Source organism: Pristiophorus japonicus, chromosome 18, assembly GCF_044704955.1.
Source record: "Pristiophorus japonicus isolate sPriJap1 chromosome 18, sPriJap1.hap1, whole genome shotgun sequence".
Classification (NCBI taxonomy): domain Eukaryota; kingdom Metazoa; phylum Chordata; class Chondrichthyes; family Pristiophoridae; genus Pristiophorus; species Pristiophorus japonicus.
The window spans coordinates 116,568,764-116,588,546 of NC_091994.1; the positions used below are offsets into that span (position 1 = coordinate 116,568,764).

The window sequence follows — 19,783 nt, forward strand, 5'->3', positions numbered from 1 at the left end:
GAGTTAGATGAAGTCCTTACTACTCGGGGGATCAAGGGGTATGGTGAGAAAGCAGGAATGGGGTACTGAAGTTGCATGTTCAGCCATGAACTCATTGAATGGCGGTGCAGGCTAGAAGGGCCGAATGGCCTACTCCTGCACCTATTTTCTATGTTTCTATGTTTCTATGTGGTTAGCTGCACGGATACCGAATGAAAAGTATGCTTCTAAATTCTCCCGGGTTCTTGTTTTGGAATAATGCAGATACAACTTCACTTTAAAATGCAGCAAATTTTTACGGACCTTCTCAAACAAGGCCGCTGCGGCCTGAGTGTGAGCGGGGAGCGTCCGGAGCCGGAACCCAAGGGCGGGGAGCGGCCGCAGACCGGCGCCGAGTGAGGGCGCACGGAGCCCGCGCCTGCGCACTAGCTGCTCGCGCGGGAAGATGGCGGCCGATTCATGGGCACTCGCCGTGGACCTGCAGGAGTCGGCGGCCGAGTCGGTGAGTGGGCCCGGGCCCGGGGGCGGGGAGCGGCACCCTGGCCAGGCCCCGGCTTCCCGGGCCCCACCCTCGCCCCGGCCGCAGCTCAAACTCCGCCCGAGCCCTAGGCCCAGAAGCGGAGGCTCCCGGCATTTACAGCGCGGGAGGCCCAGCACCCGCCAACATGGCGCCCCCCCCACTCCTAAGCCCCCTCTTCCCCCCTCTCCAACCCCCGCGCCCCTCTTTCCCCCCCGCGCCCCTCTTTCCCCCCGCGCCCCTCTTTCCCCCCGCGCCCCTCTTTCCCCCCCGCGCCCCTCTTTCCCCCCCGCGCCCCTCTTTCCCCCCCGCGCCCCTCTTCCCCCCGCGCCCCTCTTCCCCCCCCGCGCCCCTCTTCCCCCCCCGCGCCCCTCTTTCCCCCCCGCGCCCCTCTTTCCCCCCCGCGCCCCTCTTTCCCCCCCGCGCCCCTCTTTCCCCCCCGCGCCCCTCTTTCCCCCCCGCGCCCCTCTTTCCCCCCCGCGCCCCTCTTTCCCCCCCGCGCCCCTCTTTCCCCCCCGCGCCCCTCTTTCCCCCCCGCGCCCCTCTTTCCCCCCCGCGCCCCTCTTTCCCCCCCGCGCCCCTCTTTCCCCCCGCGCCCCTCTTTCCCCCCGCGCCCCTCTTTCCCCCCCGCGCCCCTCTTTCCCCCCCGCGCCCCTCTTTCCCCCCCGCGCCCCTCTTTCCCCCCCGCGCCCCTCGTTCCCCCCCGCGCCCCTCGTTCCCCCCCGCGCCCCTCGTTCCCCCCGCGCCCCTCGTTCCCCCCGCGCCCCTCGTTCCCCCCCGCGCCCCTCGTTCCCCCCCGCGCCCCTCGTTCCCCCCCGCGCCCCTCGTTCCCCCCCGCGCCCCTCGTTCCCCCCCGCGCCCCTCGTTCCCCCCCGCGCCCCTCGTTCCCCCCCGCGCCCCTCGTTCCCCCCCGCGCCCCTCGTTCCCCCCCGCGCCCCTCGTTCCCCCCCGCGCCCCTCGTTCCCCCCCGCGCCCCTCGTTCCCCCCCGCGCCCCTCGTTCCCCCCCGCGCCCCTCGTTCCCCCCCGCGCCCCTCGTTCCCCCCCGCGCCCCTCGTTCCCCCCCGCGCCCCTCGTTCCCCCCCGCGCCCCTCGTTCCCCCCCGCGCCCCTCGTTCCCCCCCGCGCCCCTCGTTCCCCCCCGCGCCCCTCGTTCCCCCCCGCGCCCCTCGTTCCCCCCCGCGCCCCTCGTTCCCCCCCGCGCCCCTCGTTCCCCCCCGCGCCCCTCGTTCCCCCCCGCGCCCCTCGTTCCCCCCGCGCCCCTCGTTCCCCCCCGCGCCCCTCGTTCCCCCCCGCGCCCCTCGTTCCCCCCCGCGCCCCTCGTTCCCCCCCGCGCCCCTCGTTCCCCCCCGCGCCCCTCGTTCCCCCCCGCGCCCCTCGTTCCCCCCCGCGCCCCTCGTTCCCCCCCGCGCCCCTCGTTCCCCCCCGCGCCCCTCGTTCCCCCCCGCGCCCCTCGTTCCCCCCCGCGCCCCTCGTTCCCCCCCGCGCCCCTCGTTCCCCCCCGCGCCCCTCGTTCCCCCCCGCGCCCCTCGTTCCCCCCGCGCCCCTCGTTCCCCCCCGCGCCCCTCGTTCCCCCCCGCGCCCCTCGTTCCCCCCCGCGCCCCTCGTTCCCCCCCGCGCCCCTCGTTCCCCCCCGCGCCCCTCGTTCCCCCCGCGCCCCTCGTTCCCCCCCGCGCCCCTCGTTCCCCCCCGCGCCCCTCGTTCCCCCCCGCGCCCCTCGTTCCCCCCCGCGCCCCTCGTTCCCCCCCGCGCCCCTCGTTCCCCCCCGCGCCCCTCGTTCCCCCCCGCGCCCCTCGTTCCCCCCCGCGCCCCTCGTTCCCCCCCGCGCCCCTCGTTCCCCCCCGCGCCCCTCGTTCCCCCCCGCGCCCCTCGTTCCCCCCCGCGCCCCTCGTTCCCCCCCGCGCCCCTCGTTCCCCCCCGCGCCCCTCGTTCCCCCCCGCGCCCCTCGTTCCCCCCCGCGCCCCTCGTTCCCCCCCGCGCCCCTCGTTCCCCCCCGCGCCCCTCGTTCCCCCCCGCGCCCCTCGTTCCCCCCCGCGCCCCTCGTTCCCCCCCGCGCCCCTCGTTCCCCCCCGCGCCCCTCGTTCCCCCCCGCGCCCCTCGTTCCCCCCCGCGCCCCTCGTTCCCCCCGCGCCCCTCGTTCCCCCCCGCGCCCCTCGTTCCCCCCCGCGCCCCTCGTTCCCCCCCGCGCCCCTCGTTCCCCCCCGCGCCCCTCGTTCCCCCCCGCGCCCCTCGTTCCCCCCCGCGCCCCTCGTTCCCCCCCCGCGCCCCTCGTTCCCCCCCGCGCCCCTCGTTCCCCCCCGCGCCCCTCGTTCCCCCCCGCGCCCCTCGTTCCCCCCGCGCCCCTCGTTCCCCCCCGCGCCCCTCGTTCCCCCCGCGCCCCTCGTTCCCCCCCGCGCCCCTCGTTCCCCCCCGCGCCCCTCGTTCCCCCCCGCGCCCCTCGTTCCCCCCCGCGCCCCTCGTTCCCCCCCGCGCCCCTCGTTCCCCCCCGCGCCCCTCGTTCCCCCCCGCGCCCCTCGTTCCCCCCCGCGCCCCTCGTTCCCCCCGCGCCCCTCGTTCCCCCCCGCGCCCCTCGTTCCCCCCCGCGCCCCTCGTTCCCCCCCGCGCCCCTCGTTCCCCCCCGCGCCCCTCGTTCCCCCCGCGCCCCTCGTTCCCCCCCGCGCCCCTCGTTCCCCCCCGCGCCCCTCGTTCCCCCCGCGCCCCTCGTTCCCCCCCGCGCCCCTCGTTCCCCCCCGCGCCCCTCGTTCCCCCCCGCGCCCCTCGTTCCCCCCCGCGCCCCTCGTTCCCCCCGCGCCCCTCGTTCCCCCCGCGCCCCTCGTTCCCCCCGCGCCCCTCGTTCCCCCCCGCCCCTCGTTCCCCCCCGCGCCCCTCGTTCCCCCCGCGCCCCTCGTTCCCCCCCGCGCCCCTCGTTCCCCCCGCGCCCCTCGTTCCCCCCCGCGCCCCTCGTTCCCCCCGCGCCCCTCGTTCCCCCCCGCGCCCCTCGTTCCCCCCCGCGCCCCTCGTTCCCCCCGCGCCCCTCGTTCCCCCCCGCGCCCCTCGTTCCCCCCCGCGCCCCTCGTTCCCCCCGCGCCCCTCGTTCCCCCCCGCGCCCCTCGTTCCCCCCGCGCCCCTCGTTCCCCCCGCGCCCCTCGTTCCCCCCCGCGCCCCTCGTTCCCCCCGCGCCCCTCGTTCCCCCCCGCGCCCCTCGTTCCCCCCCGCGCCCCTCGTTCCCCCCGCGCCCCTCGTTCCCCCCCGCGCCCCTCGTTCCCCCCCGCGCCCCTCGTTCCCCCCGCGCCCCTCGTTCCCCCCGCGCCCCTCGTTCCCCCCCGCGCCCCTCGTTCCCCCCCGCGCCCCTCGTTCCCCCCCGCGCCCCTCGTTCCCCCCCGCGCCCCTCGTTCCCCCCCGCGCCCCTCGTTCCCCCCCGCGCCCCTCGTTCCCCCCCGCGCCCCTCGTTCCCCCCCGCGCCCCTCGTTCCCCCCCGCGCCCCTCGTTCCCCCCGCGCCCCTCGTTCCCCCCCGCGCCCCTCGTTCCCCCCCGCGCCCCTCGTTCCCCCCGCGCCCCTCGTTCCCCCCGCGCCCCTCGTTCCCCCCCGCGCCCCTCGTTCCCCCCCGCGCCCCTCGTTCCCCCCCGCGCCCCTCGTTCCCCCCCGCGCCCCTCGTTCCCCCCGCGCCCCTCGTTCCCCCCCGCGCCCCTCGTTCCCCCCCGCGCCCCTCGTTCCCCCCCGCGCCCCTCGTTCCCCCCGCGCCCCTCGTTCCCCCCGCGCCCCTCGTTCCCCCCGCGCCCCTCGTTCCCCCCCGCGCCCCTCGTTCCCCCCCGCGCCCCTCGTTCCCCCCGCGCCCCTCGTTCCCCCCCGCGCCCCTCGTTCCCCCCCGCGCCCCTCGTTCCCCCCCGCGCCCCTCGTTCCCCCCCGCGCCCCTCGTTCCCCCCCGCGCCCCTCGTTCCCCCCCGCGCCCCTCGTTCCCCCCCGCGCCCCTCGTTCCCCCCGCGCCCCTCGTTCCCCCCCGCGCCCCTCGTTCCCCCCCGCGCCCCTCGTTCCCCCCCGCGCCCCTCGTTCCCCCCCGCGCCCCTCGTTCCCCCCCGCGCCCCTCGTTCCCCCCGCGCCCCTCGTTCCCCCCCGCGCCCCTCGTTCCCCCCCGCGCCCCTCGTTCCCCCCCGCGCCCCTCGTTCCCCCCCGCGCCCCTCGTTCCCCCCGCGCCCCTCGTTCCCCCCCGCGCCCCTCGTTCCCCCCGCGCCCCTCGTTCCCCCCGCGCCCCTCGTTCCCCCCCGCGCCCCTCGTTCCCCCCCGCGCCCCTCGTTCCCCCCCCGCGCCCCTCGTTCCCCCCCGCGCCCCTCGTTCCCCCCCGCGCCCCTCGTTCCCCCCCGCGCCCCTCGTTCCCCCCCGCGCCCCTCGTTCCCCCCCGCGCCCCTCGTTCCCCCCCGCGCCCCTCGTTCCCCCCCGCGCCCCTCGTTCCCCCCCGCGCCCCTCGTTCCCCCCCGCGCCCCTCGTTCCCCCCCGCGCCCCTCGTTCCCCCCGCGCCCCTCGTTCCCCCCCGCGCCCCTCGTTCCCCCCCGCGCCCCTCGTTCCCCCCCGCGCCCCTCGTTCCCCCCCGCGCCCCTCGTTCCCCCCCGCGCCCCTCGTTCCCCCCCGCGCCCCTCGTTCCCCCCCGCGCCCCTCGTTCCCCCCCGCGCCCCTCGTTCCCCCCCGCGCCCCTCGTTCCCCCCCGCGCCCCTCGTTCCCCCCCGCGCCCCTCGTTCCCCCCCGCGCCCCTCGTTCCCCCCCGCGCCCCTCGTTCCCCCCCGCGCCCCTCGTTCCCCCCCGCGCCCCTCGTTCCCCCCCGCGCCCCTCGTTCCCCCCCGCGCCCCTCGTTCCCCCCCGCGCCCCTCGTTCCCCCCCGCGCCCCTCGTTCCCCCCCGCGCCCCTCGTTCCCCCCCGCGCCCCTCGTTCCCCCCCGCGCCCCTCGTTCCCCCCCGCGCCCCTCGTTCCCCCCCGCGCCCCTCGTTCCCCCCCGCGCCCCTCGTTCCCCCCCGCGCCCCTCGTTCCCCCCCGCGCCCCTCGTTCCCCCCCGCGCCCCTCGTTCCCCCCCGCGCCCCTCGTTCCCCCCCGCGCCCCTCGTTCCCCCCCGCGCCCCTCGTTCCCCCCCGCGCCCCTCGTTCCCCCCCGCGCCCCTCGTTCCCCCCCGCGCCCCTCGTTCCCCCCCGCGCCCCTCGTTCCCCCCCGCGCCCCTCGTTCCCCCCCGCGCCCCTCGTTCCCCCCCGCGCCCCTCGTTCCCCCCCGCGCCCCTCGTTCCCCCCCGCGCCCCTCGTTCCCCCCCGCGCCCCTCGTTCCCCCCCGCGCCCCTCGTTCCCCCCCGCGCCCCTCGTTCCCCCCCGCGCCCCTCGTTCCCCCCCGCGCCCCTCGTTCCCCCCCGCGCCCCTCGTTCCCCCCCGCGCCCCTCGTTCCCCCCCGCGCCCCTCGTTCCCCCCCGCGCCCCTCGTTCCCCCCCGCGCCCCTCGTTCCCCCCCGCGCCCCTCGTTCCCCCCCGCGCCCCTCGTTCCCCCCCGCGCCCCTCGTTCCCCCCCGCGCCCCTCGTTCCCCCCCGCGCCCCTCGTTCCCCCCCGCGCCCCTCGTTCCCCCCCGCGCCCCTCGTTCCCCCCCGCGCCCCTCGTTCCCCCCCGCGCCCCTCGTTCCCCCCCGCGCCCCTCGTTCCCCCCCGCGCCCCTCGTTCCCCCCCGCGCCCCTCGTTCCCCCCCGCGCCCCTCGTTCCCCCCCGCGCCCCTCGTTCCCCCCCGCGCCCCTCGTTCCCCCCCGCGCCCCTCGTTCCCCCCCGCGCCCCTCGTTCCCCCCCGCGCCCCTCGTTCCCCCCCGCGCCCCTCGTTCCCCCCCGCGCCCCTCGTTCCCCCCCGCGCCCCTCGTTCCCCCCCGCGCCCCTCGTTCCCCCCCGCGCCCCTCGTTCCCCCCCGCGCCCCTCGTTCCCCCCCGCGCCCCTCGTTCCCCCCCGCGCCCCTCGTTCCCCCCCGCGCCCCTCGTTCCCCCCCGCGCCCCTCGTTCCCCCCCGCGCCCCTCGTTCCCCCCCGCGCCCCTCGTTCCCCCCCGCGCCCCTCGTTCCCCCCCGCGCCCCTCGTTCCCCCCCGCGCCCCTCGTTCCCCCCCGCGCCCCTCGTTCCCCCCCGCGCCCCTCGTTCCCCCCCGCGCCCCTCGTTCCCCCCCGCGCCCCTCGTTCCCCCCCGCGCCCCTCGTTCCCCCCCGCGCCCCTCGTTCCCCCCCGCGCCCCTCGTTCCCCCCCGCGCCCCTCGTTCCCCCCCGCGCCCCTCGTTCCCCCCCGCGCCCCTCGTTCCCCCCCGCGCCCCTCGTTCCCCCCCGCGCCCCTCGTTCCCCCCCGCGCCCCTCGTTCCCCCCCGCGCCCCTCGTTCCCCCCCGCGCCCCTCGTTCCCCCCCGCGCCCCTCGTTCCCCCCCGCGCCCCTCGTTCCCCCCCGCGCCCCTCGTTCCCCCCCGCGCCCCTCGTTCCCCCCCGCGCCCCTCGTTCCCCCCCGCGCCCCTCGTTCCCCCCCGCGCCCCTCGTTCCCCCCCGCGCCCCTCGTTCCCCCCCGCGCCCCTCGTTCCCCCCCGCGCCCCTCGTTCCCCCCCGCGCCCCTCGTTCCCCCCCGCGCCCCTCGTTCCCCCCCGCGCCCCTCGTTCCCCCCCGCGCCCCTCGTTCCCCCCCGCGCCCCTCGTTCCCCCCCGCGCCCCTCGTTCCCCCCCGCGCCCCTCGTTCCCCCCCGCGCCCCTCGTTCCCCCCCGCGCCCCTCGTTCCCCCCCGCGCCCCTCGTTCCCCCCCGCGCCCCTCGTTCCCCCCCGCGCCCCTCGTTCCCCCCCGCGCCCCTCGTTCCCCCCCGCGCCCCTCGTTCCCCCCCGCGCCCCTCGTTCCCCCCCGCGCCCCTCGTTCCCCCCCGCGCCCCTCGTTCCCCCCCGCGCCCCTCGTTCCCCCCCGCGCCCCTCGTTCCCCCCCGCGCCCCTCGTTCCCCCCCGCGCCCCTCGTTCCCCCCCGCGCCCCTCGTTCCCCCCCGCGCCCCTCGTTCCCCCCCGCGCCCCTCGTTCCCCCCCGCGCCCCTCGTTCCCCCCCGCGCCCCTCGTTCCCCCCCGCGCCCCTCGTTCCCCCCCGCGCCCCTCGTTCCCCCCCGCGCCCCTCGTTCCCCCCCGCGCCCCTCGTTCCCCCCCGCGCCCCTCGTTCCCCCCCGCGCCCCTCGTTCCCCCCCGCGCCCCTCGTTCCCCCCCGCGCCCCTCGTTCCCCCCCGCGCCCCTCGTTCCCCCCCGCGCCCCTCGTTCCCCCCCGCGCCCCTCGTTCCCCCCCGCGCCCCTCGTTCCCCCCCGCGCCCCTCGTTCCCCCCCGCGCCCCTCGTTCCCCCCCGCGCCCCTCGTTCCCCCCCGCGCCCCTCGTTCCCCCCCGCGCCCCTCGTTCCCCCCCGCGCCCCTCGTTCCCCCCCGCGCCCCTCGTTCCCCCCCGCGCCCCTCGTTCCCCCCCGCGCCCCTCGTTCCCCCCCGCGCCCCTCGTTCCCCCCCGCGCCCCTCGTTCCCCCCCGCGCCCCTCGTTCCCCCCCGCGCCCCTCGTTCCCCCCCGCGCCCCTCGTTCCCCCCCGCGCCCCTCGTTCCCCCCCGCGCCCCTCGTTCCCCCCCGCGCCCCTCGTTCCCCCCCGCGCCCCCCGTTCCCCCCCGCGCCCCCCGTTCCCCCCCCGCGCCCCTCGTTCCCCCCCGCGCCCCTCTGTCGCCCCCCCGCCTTCTCTCGCCCCCCCCCCCCCCCCCCTCCTTCTCTCACCCCCCCCGCCTCTAAACCAGCCTCCTCCTATTAGGAGGAAATTATTTAAATGCACTTCAGAGAAGTGACATCTGCTTTTTTTTATTGCAGCTGGGCAACCTAAAACTGAAAGAAGATATTCCAAATGCTGAACCGAAAGAAGGTATGAGTATTTCATGAATAAGGTATTGTAAGAACACACATTCCGTCAAATCTAGCAAGAGATTATTAATAATTCATTAGTGTAAGCTTGTTGAGCCATGTAAATTGTCAAATAGTAAATTAGGTCCATTGATTTTCTAAACCTTTGACTCTGGTTGCATCATTGATTTGTTTTTTTTGATCCATGTTTTGCATTTGAACTGTTGAGAGTTTAAAACTATTAAATAAAAATATTTTTCAGAATTAAAATAGCTTCAAGAATGGTGGAGAAGCCAGTGTCTGGGCAGAAGTTGCATGCAGCAACGATCGGCTGAAGGAGAGCAGTGAGGGAGGGTGAGAGATTTGAAATGGGAGCAGTCGAGCTTGCAGAGGATAGAAGATATGGAATGTGGAATGGTGCAGCTGGGGATGTGGGCTGTGGATTAGTTGAAGATTGTGGAGGGCTGATGTGGGGCAGCTAGATAGAAGAGCATTGGATATACAAGAAGGAACTGCCAATGAATTATAAATTTCTCAGTCAAAGCTCACTAAAAAAAAAAATGTGTCTCTTGCCAACTAAATTTTAAACCAGAAGAATATCAAATTTTTTTGCAAGCTAAACTAACAATATCCATCAAATGTCACACCTATTGTCTGCAATGGTTCAGATTGTTTATTTTTGAAGAGTTAGTCTTTTACCTCCAGTTTAATACAAAATTGTCTGCATCATTATGGAACAAAGCATGTACAATATGTTATGTTAACTTGAAAGCTTTTGCCCTCATTTTAATTTCAGCAACCGTAAAACAAGATCAAGCGGACAAACCGGATAAAACAAATAAACCGGACAAACCTGATAAAACTGCAAAATCGGACAAAGGTGGTGATAATGCAGACATCAAGCAAGACGATGATGATAAAGGTATACTTTAATTGCGATTTAAAGCAAAATCCTGTGCAACAGTGTTTGTTGTAAGCTTGTAATTAGTTGCGCAATATAAGCCGCTACTCATGACCGTCATATACTTTGAAACTCTTCCGGTACTCCCAGCGGGTTTTGACTAGTACCTGGGCCACATACCACTCCTTTCTGCCAAGACTGCTGGTTCCTGTAAATGTAGTGCACATGCAACAAATGGTGGCTTTTTTCCCCCTTCAGGTTTCTCTTCCTGTGGAGGAAATGGGGTGAATTTTCTTGCTATTTTTGGCATTAATATATTTATATGAAAAGAGAGAACTTTCGTATTTCTCATGGAGTTGCTGACAGTAAGTCGGGGAATACACACACTATCTTGCCTATCTTTGCTGCTGGTTCTCTTTCCTTATCAGCTTCTCTCGCTGATGCCAGATTACCAACCTATTTGTGGAAAGCTTCTTCCGACGTTGAAAACTGGGATTGCCACATTGCATTGAAGTTTCCTCAATTTGCTGTCACATTTTCCTTATTTAATTTGACTTTGGTCTTGTGTGCTCCCACATTGGATGTGTAGGTAAAAAGGAGCTTGCATTTACCCTACGTTAATGTTCATGTCAGGAATTATAGACACATGCACACAATATCGGATTAACCTTGAAGACTTTTATTTGTACCCTGTATAACCAAAGTTAAATCTCTCACAGAGGCAATGACAGCATATACAAAATAAATGCTCGAAGCTAATGGATCTTAATATGGCTAAGTACTCCGAACACTTCACTTTTCTGTAAGCAATTCCACAGATCAGTAGTCTTGGTGAAGATCAATTGTGGGGGACTTGGTATGATGGCTTAGATCCTGCTTTTGACCTCTGGGACCTGGCTTCAAGTCTATTGGGCTGAAGGGATGGCTGCCTGTAAAGGTCCAGTATGAAATAAGTTTGGACAGTCTCAACCCAATTTCTAATGAGCATGGACATACTGAAAATTGGGCCTTATTTAGCAGTCTTACTGTGAGAACTTCTCGGTGTGAGAAAAATAAAATTATCGCACTGGTGGAGTAGGGCTGCTTTGAGGTTGGACACTGTTTGGATAGTGTTGATGGATTTTTGATCTGTATCTGACATTGGATCAGTGCTCAGAGTGAAAAATGTCTAGTCTGCAGGAAAAAAAATGAAGTGATGCATATTGTGTTTTTCTCCCTATTTAAAAAATATTGTTCATGGGATTTGGGTGTCGCTGGCAAGTGTCGAAATCTCGACTCTCAATATACGACTCTAACACAATCAGCTCCAGTAGATGTTCCTTTTAAGTTTTACTTGCAGCAAGAAAGAGTCTCACTCAGTCAAAGGCTAAGTGGGGACCCCCAATATGGTACAGTTTCACAAGGTATTTATACAGTAGAACAAACAAGTCATGGTTCCATCCTGTATTGGTTCTGTCTTTGCAGTCAGCAAAAACAGATAGAGTTAATGATTACCACATCCTTGTCTACATTTTTTCAAATGTCTCCTTTGTCAGTGTTTTTGGTGGGCCAGTCAGCAATAACTCGATTAGGGTGTGATAATGTGCTATCACCGGCTTTGCATTGTTTTAGGATTGTCCAGTTCCTGGCCAGTTATTTGGGCCCATGATTTCCAGTGGTTGATTGGGTACTTAGCTTCTTGCATATTATGGATGAGTTCTCCACAAGAGATAATGGCTGGTAATTTGATTATCTCTTAGGGGGTGAATTGGTGCTACATCTTTACAACCTTTATCCAGCCCTTCTAAGGTCTGGCATAGCGACAGACTATTGATAATACAGGGGAGCACAATGTGTGGTACTTATCTCAGCAGGATAGTCTTAATGTTGTCTGGTAGCTATTAATCAGCTATCAGCAGTTTCAGTCAGGGTTAGCATGTTTATGCAAACAGACTTTCTGTCTGCTGCAGAAGTTTCTGGCAGGACGGGGACTCCATTTTGTCTTGTGGCAAAAAGGTACAAAAACAGTGTAAAGCAACTTTAAAAATACATTTCCACACAAGGCCAGCATTTATTGCCCTTGAGAAGGTGGTGGTAAGCTGCCACCTTAACTGCCCTCTACGGTTCAAGAGTCAACCACATTGCTGTGGGTCTAGAGTCACATACAGGCCAGACCAGGTAAGGACATAGAAACATAGAAAATAGGTGCAGGAGTAGGCCATTCGAGCCTGCGCCACCATTCAATAAGATCATGGCTGATCATTCACCTCAGTACCCCTTTCCTGCTTTCTCTCCATACCCCTTGATCCCTTTAGCCATAAGGGCCATATCTAACTCCCTCTTGAATACATCCAATGACCTGGCATCAACAACTCTCTGCGGTAGGGAATTCCACAGGTTAACAACTTTCTGAGTGAAGAAGTTTCTCCTCATCTCAGTCCTAAATGGCTTACCCCTTATCCTTAGGCTGTGTCCCCTGGTTCTGGACTTCCCCCAACATCAGGAACATTCTTCCTGCATCTAACCTGTCCAGTCCTGTCAGAATTTTATATGTTGCTATGAGATCCCCTCTCATCCATCTAAACTCCAGTGCATACAGGCCCAGTCGATCCAGTCTCTCCTCGTATGTCAGTCCTGCCATCCGGGAATCATTCTGGTGAACCTTCGCTGCACTCCCTCAATAGCAAGAACATCCTTCCTCCGATTAGGAGACCAAAACTGAACACAATGTTCCAGGTGGGGCCTCACCAAGGCCCTGTACAACTGCAGTAAGACCTCCCTGCTCCTATACTTAAATGCCCTAGCTATGAAGGCCAATGTACCATTTGCCGCCTTCACCGCCTGCTGTACCTGCAGGCCAACGTTCAATGACTGATGTACCGAGACACCCAGGTCTCGTTGCACCTCCCGTTTTCCTAATCTGCCGCCATTCAGATAATATTCTGCCTTCCTGTTTTTGCCCCCAAAGTGGATAACCTCACATTTATCCTCATATTGCATCTGCCATGCATTTGCCCACTCACCTAACCTGTCCAAGTCACCCTGCAGCCTCTTAGCGTCCTCCTCACAGCTCACACCGCCACCCAGCTTAGCGTCATCTGCAAACTTGGAGATATTACATTTAATTCCTTCATCTAAATCATTAATGTATATTGTAAATAGCTGGGGTCCCAGCACTGAGCCCTGCAGCACCCCACTAGTCACTCACTGCCATTCTGAAAAGGACAGCAGATTTCCTTCCCTAAAGTACATTCGTGCCCAGATGGGTTTTTATGACATATTACTGACACTAGCTTTTTAATCCCAGATTTATTTAACTAAATTTAAATTCCCCAGCTGCCATGGTGGGATTTGAGCACGTGTCTCTGGATCAGTAGTCCAGGCCTCTGGATTACTTTTCCAAAAACATAACCACCTTCTTCTTCTTGGGCAGTCCCTTGGAGTCGAGGATGACTTATTTCTGCTTTCTTTCACTCGAGTTGTGATGTTTCCAATTCAAAAATGCCTTGCGTTTGTGGTTTATTAGCTCTTAGATCTCCAGGTCACTCTCATTGAACCAGTCTTGATGTTTTCTGGTAGAGTAACCAAGAGTCTCTTGCAGGTGCTAATTATGGTGGACTGAGGGCAGACCAGGCACTGTGGACACTCTGTGGCTCTGGTTCGTTGGAAGTCGTCAGGTTGGCTATGAGGCGTTGGCTGAATAGGGCTTTCTTTGCAGGGTCTTTTGAGTGCTTCAGCGTTGATTTTTCTGCGGCAGCATTTCTGTTGCCCTCGCCGCTTTGAGGCTGCTTTGATGGAGATAACAGCGGATTAGATGGTGGTCCGTCCAGCAATCATCAGCTCCTGTCACGACGCACGTGATGCGGAAGTTCTTGCGGTCCCTCACTCGGACGAAGGCATAGTCCAGCAGATGCCCGTGCCTGGAGCGAGGGTGTTGCCAGGAGGCTTTTACTTGTCTTTCTGACAAGACTATGTTCTAAGCATTTCGTCAGGGGGAGGATACCATTTGGAGTTGGTTTGCCTTACCCCTTCCTTGCCAATCACCCCTCTCTAGAGGTCTGTGCCCTTTCCAACTCTCGCATTAAAGTCGCCAAGGAGAATCAGCTTGTCGCCTGTCTGGACAAGGATTGTTCAAGGCTTGAGTAGAATTCCTCTTTGGCCTCGTCCGTAGGGACTTCATAGAATGGTTACAGCACAAGAGGCCATTCAGCCTGTCGAGCCTGTGCTTCTGCACGAAAATCTAGGTTGACACTCCAATCTGGCGACATCGGGCGGCAAGTGACGAGGAAACCGGTAAACGCTTCCTCGTAGCATACTGGTTCCAGGTTAGCGTTCGCGTTAGCGTTTATCCCGTGGGGGGATCTCTGATGTCAAACTTGCTCATTTTTGAACCCCGTGGGGACGACCATCTTCTGGTTTGCCTTACCAGAAGAAGGGAGGAACTTAATACTATCACTAAAGAAGTAGTACTTGGTAAAATTATGGGGACTAAAGGCAGACAAGCCCCCTGGACCTGATAGCTTACATCCTAGGGTCTTAAAAGAAGTGGCTGCAGAGATAGTGGATGAATTGGTTGTAATCTTACCAAAATTCCCTGGATTCTTAGGCGGTCCCAGCGGATTGGAAAACCGCAAATGTAACGCCCCTATTTAAAAAAGGAGGCAGACAAAAAGCAGGAAACTCGACCAGTTAGCCTAACATCTGTTGTTGGGAAAATGCTGGAGTCCATTATTAAAGAAGCAGTAGCGGGACATTTGGAAAAGCATAATTCAATCAAGCAGAGTCAGCATGGTTTTATGAAAGGGAAATCATGTTTGACAAGAGTTCTTTGAGGATGTAACGAGCAGGGTGGATAAGGGGGAACCAGTGGATGTGTGGTGTATTTGGATTTCCAGAAGGCATTCAATAAGGTGCCACATAAAAGGTTACTGCCCAAGATAAAAGTTCACTGGGTTGGGGGTAATATATTAGCATGGATAGAGGATTGGCTAGCTAACAGAAAACAGAGAGTCAGGATAAATGTGTAATTTTCCGGTTGGCAAACAGTAACTAGTTGGGTGCTGCAGGGATCGGTGCTGGGGCCTCAACTATTTACAATCTATATTAACGACTTGGATGAAGGGACCGAGTATAATGTAGCCAAATTTGCTGATACAAAGATGGGTGGGAAAGCAAATTATGAGGACACAAAAAATCTGCAAAAGGATATAGACAGGCTAAGTGAGTGGACAAAAATTTGGCAGATGGAATATAATGTGGGAAAATGTGAGGTTATCCACTTTGGAAGAAGAAATAGAAAAGAAAGATTGCAAAGTGCTGCAGTACAGAGGGACCTGGGGGTCCTTGTGCATGAAACACAAAAAGTTAGTATGCAGGTACAGCAAGTAATCAGGAAGGCAAATGGAATGTTGGCCTTTATTGCAAGGGAGATAGAGTATAAAAGCAGAGATGTCCTGCTACAACTGTACACGGTATTGGTAAGGCTACACCTGGAGTACTGCGTACAGTTTTGGTCTCTGTATTTAAGGAAGGATATACTTGCATTGGAGGCTGTTCAGACAAGGTTCACTCGGTTTATTCTGATGATGAGGGGGTTGACTTATGAAGATAGGTTGAATAAGTTGGGCCTATACTCATTGGAGTTCAGAAGAATGAGAGGTGATCTTATCAAAACATACAAGATAATGAGGGGGCTAAACAAGGTGGATGCAGAGAGAATATTTCCACTCGGGAAACTAAAACGAGGGGGCATAGTCTCCGAATAAGGGGCCGCCCGTTTAAAACTGAGATGAGGAGGAATTTCTTCTCAGAAAGTTGTAAATCTGTGGAATTCTCTGCCCCAGAAAGCTGTGGAGCCTGGGTCATTGAATATATTTAAGGCAGAGATAGACAGAATTTTGAGTGATAAGGGAATAAAGGGTTATGGGGAGCGAGCAGGGAAGTGGAGCTGAATCCATGATCAGATCAGCCATGATCTTATTAAATGGCAGAGCAGGCTCGAGGAGCCAGGTAGTCTACTCCTGTTCCTATTTCTTGTGTTCTTATGCAAGGTGAATCCACCACCTTGATCCTTGAGCTGATGAACCCGCCGTGTCTCGCTCAGGGCGTCTGTGTCGAAGCGTCCGAGTTCCCGGGCAATGATAGCAGTACGGCATTCCGGTCTGTTGCTGTTGGGGTTGTTCATGAGGGTCCTGATGTTCCAGGTCCCGAACTTCATTTTAAAGAGTGGAAGATGCCTGTGCGTGAATTCTTTTAACGTGGGGAGGCCGTTGCACCCCAGCTACCACATGACCTTGACAGAGCAAGGTCTTGGTCCAATGGCAAGGGGTTCCATCCACACACACATGCAGTAATTTATTAGTGACCTCGCTGCTGGCCTCGTGTCCCGAGCTCGCTGCTGGTCCATGCTGTACCTTTCCTGTGTCCCGACCTCCCTGCTGGTCCATGCTGAACCTTTCCTAGGTCCTGAGCTCGCTGCTGGTTCGAACGGAACCTTTTTTGAGTCCTCGCTGCTCTCCAATCCTCGCCAGCACTGGGTGCCGCGTTTACCGGTTTCCTTGCCACTCGCTGCCCGATGTCGGTGGATTGGAGATGTCCAGTGGTTGGGCCGCCGCCATCTTGACACTACCGTACCCCGCGATGTTGATTGAGGGATAAATATTGGTCAGGACACCGGGCAGAACTCCCCTGCTCTTCTTCGAGATAGTGCATAGAATCTTTTACGTCCGCCCGAGAGGGCAGGCGGGGCCTTGGTTTAACATCTCATCCAAAATACAGCATCTCTGACAGTGCAGTACTCCCTCAGCACTGCACTGGAGTGTCAGCCTAGATTTTCGTGATCAAGCACAGGCTCGACGGGCCGAATAGCTTCCTGTGCTGTAACCATTCTATGAAGTCCCTAGAGTGAGGTTTGAACCCACGATCTTCTGATTCAGAAGTGAGAGTGCTATCCACTGAGCCACGGCTGAAACTGTTCATTCATTTTCCTGCTATTGAAGGAGATGACTCTTGCTGGGATACAGTTCCACACATGCCGATATCTTTCCAGTATCTCAAGATGGGCTATTTTTCATGAATGAGCCTAGTGAACGTCAGCAAGTTATTTGATTGCAAGGACAACACAGCAAAACCAATCCTGTTCTTTTGTAATGTTCACACGCATGTGATACCCATCAGGTTCACTAAAGTTTAGCTTTCTCTTTGCCCCTTTCCCCAAATTCGGGAGACAATTGTCGTGGGTTGGGCAATTTTGGGAAATTTTAGTTTATACACCTCCAACAGCATTTTCCAGCCTCCTGAGAATTATTTGTAACGTTCTATTCTCAGTGAATCCCTTTGTACAAAATAATTTCTACTATGCTGTTGTAATGGTTGAATTGAGACCAAGTGCTGCTACTTTTCCATCAATACTTTTATGTTTAATACACACATTGTGATAGATGTACATTCAAGCCGTCACTGGGATAGATGGGTTTATGACGGTGTTCTTGTATATTGCCATTACTGAAACTTTAGGAAAGCTTATTGCACGCAGTCAGTATTGCCATAATGTTCACATTAGGTGGCGGCCCCGACCTGCGAGGAAACACCAGCGGCAGGTCGGGGCCATAAGCAGTGAACGGCCCCTGGAGCAACATGGTAGCCCTGACATGCGAGGAAACACTCGGGGCAGGTTAAGGCCATAAAAGACGAGCGGCCCCTGTAGCAGCATGGCGACATACCAATTCAGGGAGCAGCGCAAGCTGGTGCAAGAGAGCGACGGCAGTGAAGAGGGCGACTGGATTGGATGTCACCAAAATCCAGGTCGCTGATTGGAGCGTGGGCAGGTACAGCGGGAGTGGCGCAGTCAGGGCAAAGGAGCAGTGACGTGATCAGGGCCCAGGAGAGGCGTGAGTTCGGGGTCCAGAAGAGGCGAGAGCCCAGGGGTAGCCCACACTGCGATATTTGTGCGTTCTCGGTCCGTACAGCAGAGCTGGTCTCCAGTCGTCTTGGTTAACCCTTGCCACTGGACCAAGACCTAGCTCTGTCAAGCCCGAGTGGTGGCTGGTGTGCAACAGCCACCACACGTTAAAAAAATTAATGCACAGGCATCTTCCACCCTTCAAGATGTAGTTCAGGACCGGGAATATCAAGTCCTTCATTGAAACATCTGTGAACTCATCCCTTGATATGTGGGACTGCCTAAGAAGAAGAGAATGTTCACAAAATTGGGTTTAAACTTTCCATTTTTTTTCTGTATGACGAAGGATTAAGTATTGTGGTAATTGTACTCTGTTTGCTGTGTGCTAACTCCTGTGCTTTTATTTCTGTAGAGGACAAGGCTGCCCAGTCCCTGTTGAATAAGCTAATCCGCAGTAACCTGGTTCAATCTACCCATCAAGTTGAAGTTCTCCAGAGAGATCCAAATTCCCCCCTCTACTCTGTGAAGTCCTTTGAAGAGCTGCACTTGTAAGATTTTTTTTCTTTGTGGTTTCTTGTTTAATTTTCTATTCTGTCAGTACAGTCAACTCTAATAGTTGTACCATTGTACCAAAAACTCCTGTTCATTCTTACTGTGCAATTTCCTGATTGAGCTCCAACACTTTAATGTCTAACTCTTATGGAAGTGTAGAATATTCCCAATTCATATTTCAATGCTGCCCATGAAAAACATTGGCCGAATTTTCCCCTTTAAAAAAAAAAGTAGGTGAGTTTGGAGTGTGGGGCAGTTAAATTGTTAAAAATGGGATTCCTGACCTGATCCCACCCACTTGCGGTTTTGCCGGAGGCGGGATGGGGAACGAGCAACCAACCCACTCCCAGGGGGCGTTACCGCAATTTAAATATTGTAATGAGGCTAGAAGTCTCTAATTCTCTCCATTTTAAATTTTAACTGTCTGGGGATAGGTTTCAAACAATTTGTGAAACCCGGCAGTTAAACCGAGGTGGGGACGGCTGCATCCAGGAGGTAAGTGGCTTTATACCTATCTCCTGAATATCCAGGGTCCCTCCCCGACGCCCTTTTTCCCCCCCAACGATGATGAGGCTGGTCCTCTGGCCCCCCCACCTCTCCATCCCTTGTCGACTCCCCCCCGCAAATCCCTGATTTCCCGTCCCCCCTGAAATTCCCGCTTGCCTGCCAATCTCCGACCTCCCTGATACCCTGCCGATCCTACAACCCTCCCCACCCCCCATCAACTGCCGCTCCCCTCCCCCAGACCGACCCCCCGCAACTGAGGCCTACCCTCCCGCAGCCAACCTCTCAAGCTGGCTGGCTGCCGGCAGGAAATCGCGGCCTCTCATTCAAAAAAGGTTTTATTTTGAACATTTCTTTCTTCCTCCTCTATCGAGGCTATTTAATCATTTACATTTATCTAGGACACTAAATTGTTGTCCCACTGAGTTATGTTCAAGTTTCTGAATTAGCTTTTGTTATTTTGCTCTTGTGGGCTAGCTGTGCACTGTGTGTTTCCTAGCATTTGATAGTGACTTTTAACAGTTTCAAAGGAATATCAATGTGTCAGATGCTCTAAGTCCAGTTTTGAGTGTCTCAAACAAAAATTGCTTATAGCGTATCAGATTATGATCAGGCCAAGTCCCAACATAATCAGTAAAATCGTAATGCTTTGAACTTGAGAGGTTAAAATTTATTGTAAATAACTCATTAAATGTGTTTGTTCCCTGGGATGGAATAGATTTAGATCTTAAAAACTCTACAATGTACCACTGTTGCCAGTAATTTATGGTTGTTCCTGCACATATATTAGTGATTTGCAAATCTCACAATCCCAATGGTGTAATACTTTGCGATTGCTCTTTTGTGCAACTGTAATATTAAGATTAGTGATTGTCTTTAGTATTCTCATGGTGGTTATGTCTGCATGTGAAAAATAACAATTTGCTATTGAGCGAACAGAGGATCACATGGCATTGCTCTGAGCTGTGGAACACGGCTGTGTATAGCTGCTAGTGTGGTCTGTCCCATTCAGGCCACTGCTTAACTATTCCTTTTGGGAATCCAGTTACTTATAAATTCTCAATTAGTGGTCTGTACATTTGTAAATTTCTGCCTCCAGGTCAGAAGAACCCAAGCTGAAATAGTTTATAAAAAAAAAAAAGTTTGCTTTTATATTTGTAATAAAGCGTGATGTTTGATGAATACACATTCGATTTTTAAAAATTCACTCATTGGGGGAGGGGGGGGGGAAAATGGTGCCAGACGAGGGGTGGTGTCGGGGGGGGGGGGGGAATGGTGCCAGACGAGGGGTGGTGTCGGGGGGGGGGGGGGGGTGGGAATGGTGCCAGACGAGGGGTGGTGTCGGGGGGGGGGGGGGAAATGGTGCCAGACGAGGGGTGGTGTCCGGGGGGGGGGGGGAAATGGTGCCAGACGAGGGGTGGTGTCGGGGGGGGGGGGGGGGGAGGGAATGGTGCCTGTCGGGGGGGGGGGGAATGGTGCCAGACGAGGGGTGGTGTCGGATAAGAGAGGTTCAATCTGTATTCCCACTTTCCAACTCTTGTTCCGTAGCCTTGTAGGGTATGGTACTTCAAGTGCATATCCAAGTACTTTTCAATTGCAGTGAGGGTTTC

At 60.5% G+C, this 19,783-nt stretch overlaps 1 protein-coding gene across 1 annotated transcript in view; it reads left to right on the forward strand.

Annotated features, from left to right (window-relative positions):
- The first annotated feature begins 377 nt into the window (after positions 1-377).
- ddx19a (DEAD-box helicase 19a) overlaps positions 378-19,783 on the forward strand; it is an 81,839-nt gene continuing 62,433 nt past the window's right edge. The window contains exons 1-4 of the mRNA XM_070860666.1: positions 378-481; positions 8,308-8,359; positions 9,134-9,259; positions 17,530-17,665. Coding sequence (XP_070716767.1) covers positions 425-481; positions 8,308-8,359; positions 9,134-9,259; positions 17,530-17,665 — 371 coding nt within the window. The 5' untranslated portion in view covers positions 378-424. The remainder of the gene's footprint in view (positions 482-8,307; positions 8,360-9,133; positions 9,260-17,529; positions 17,666-19,783) is intronic.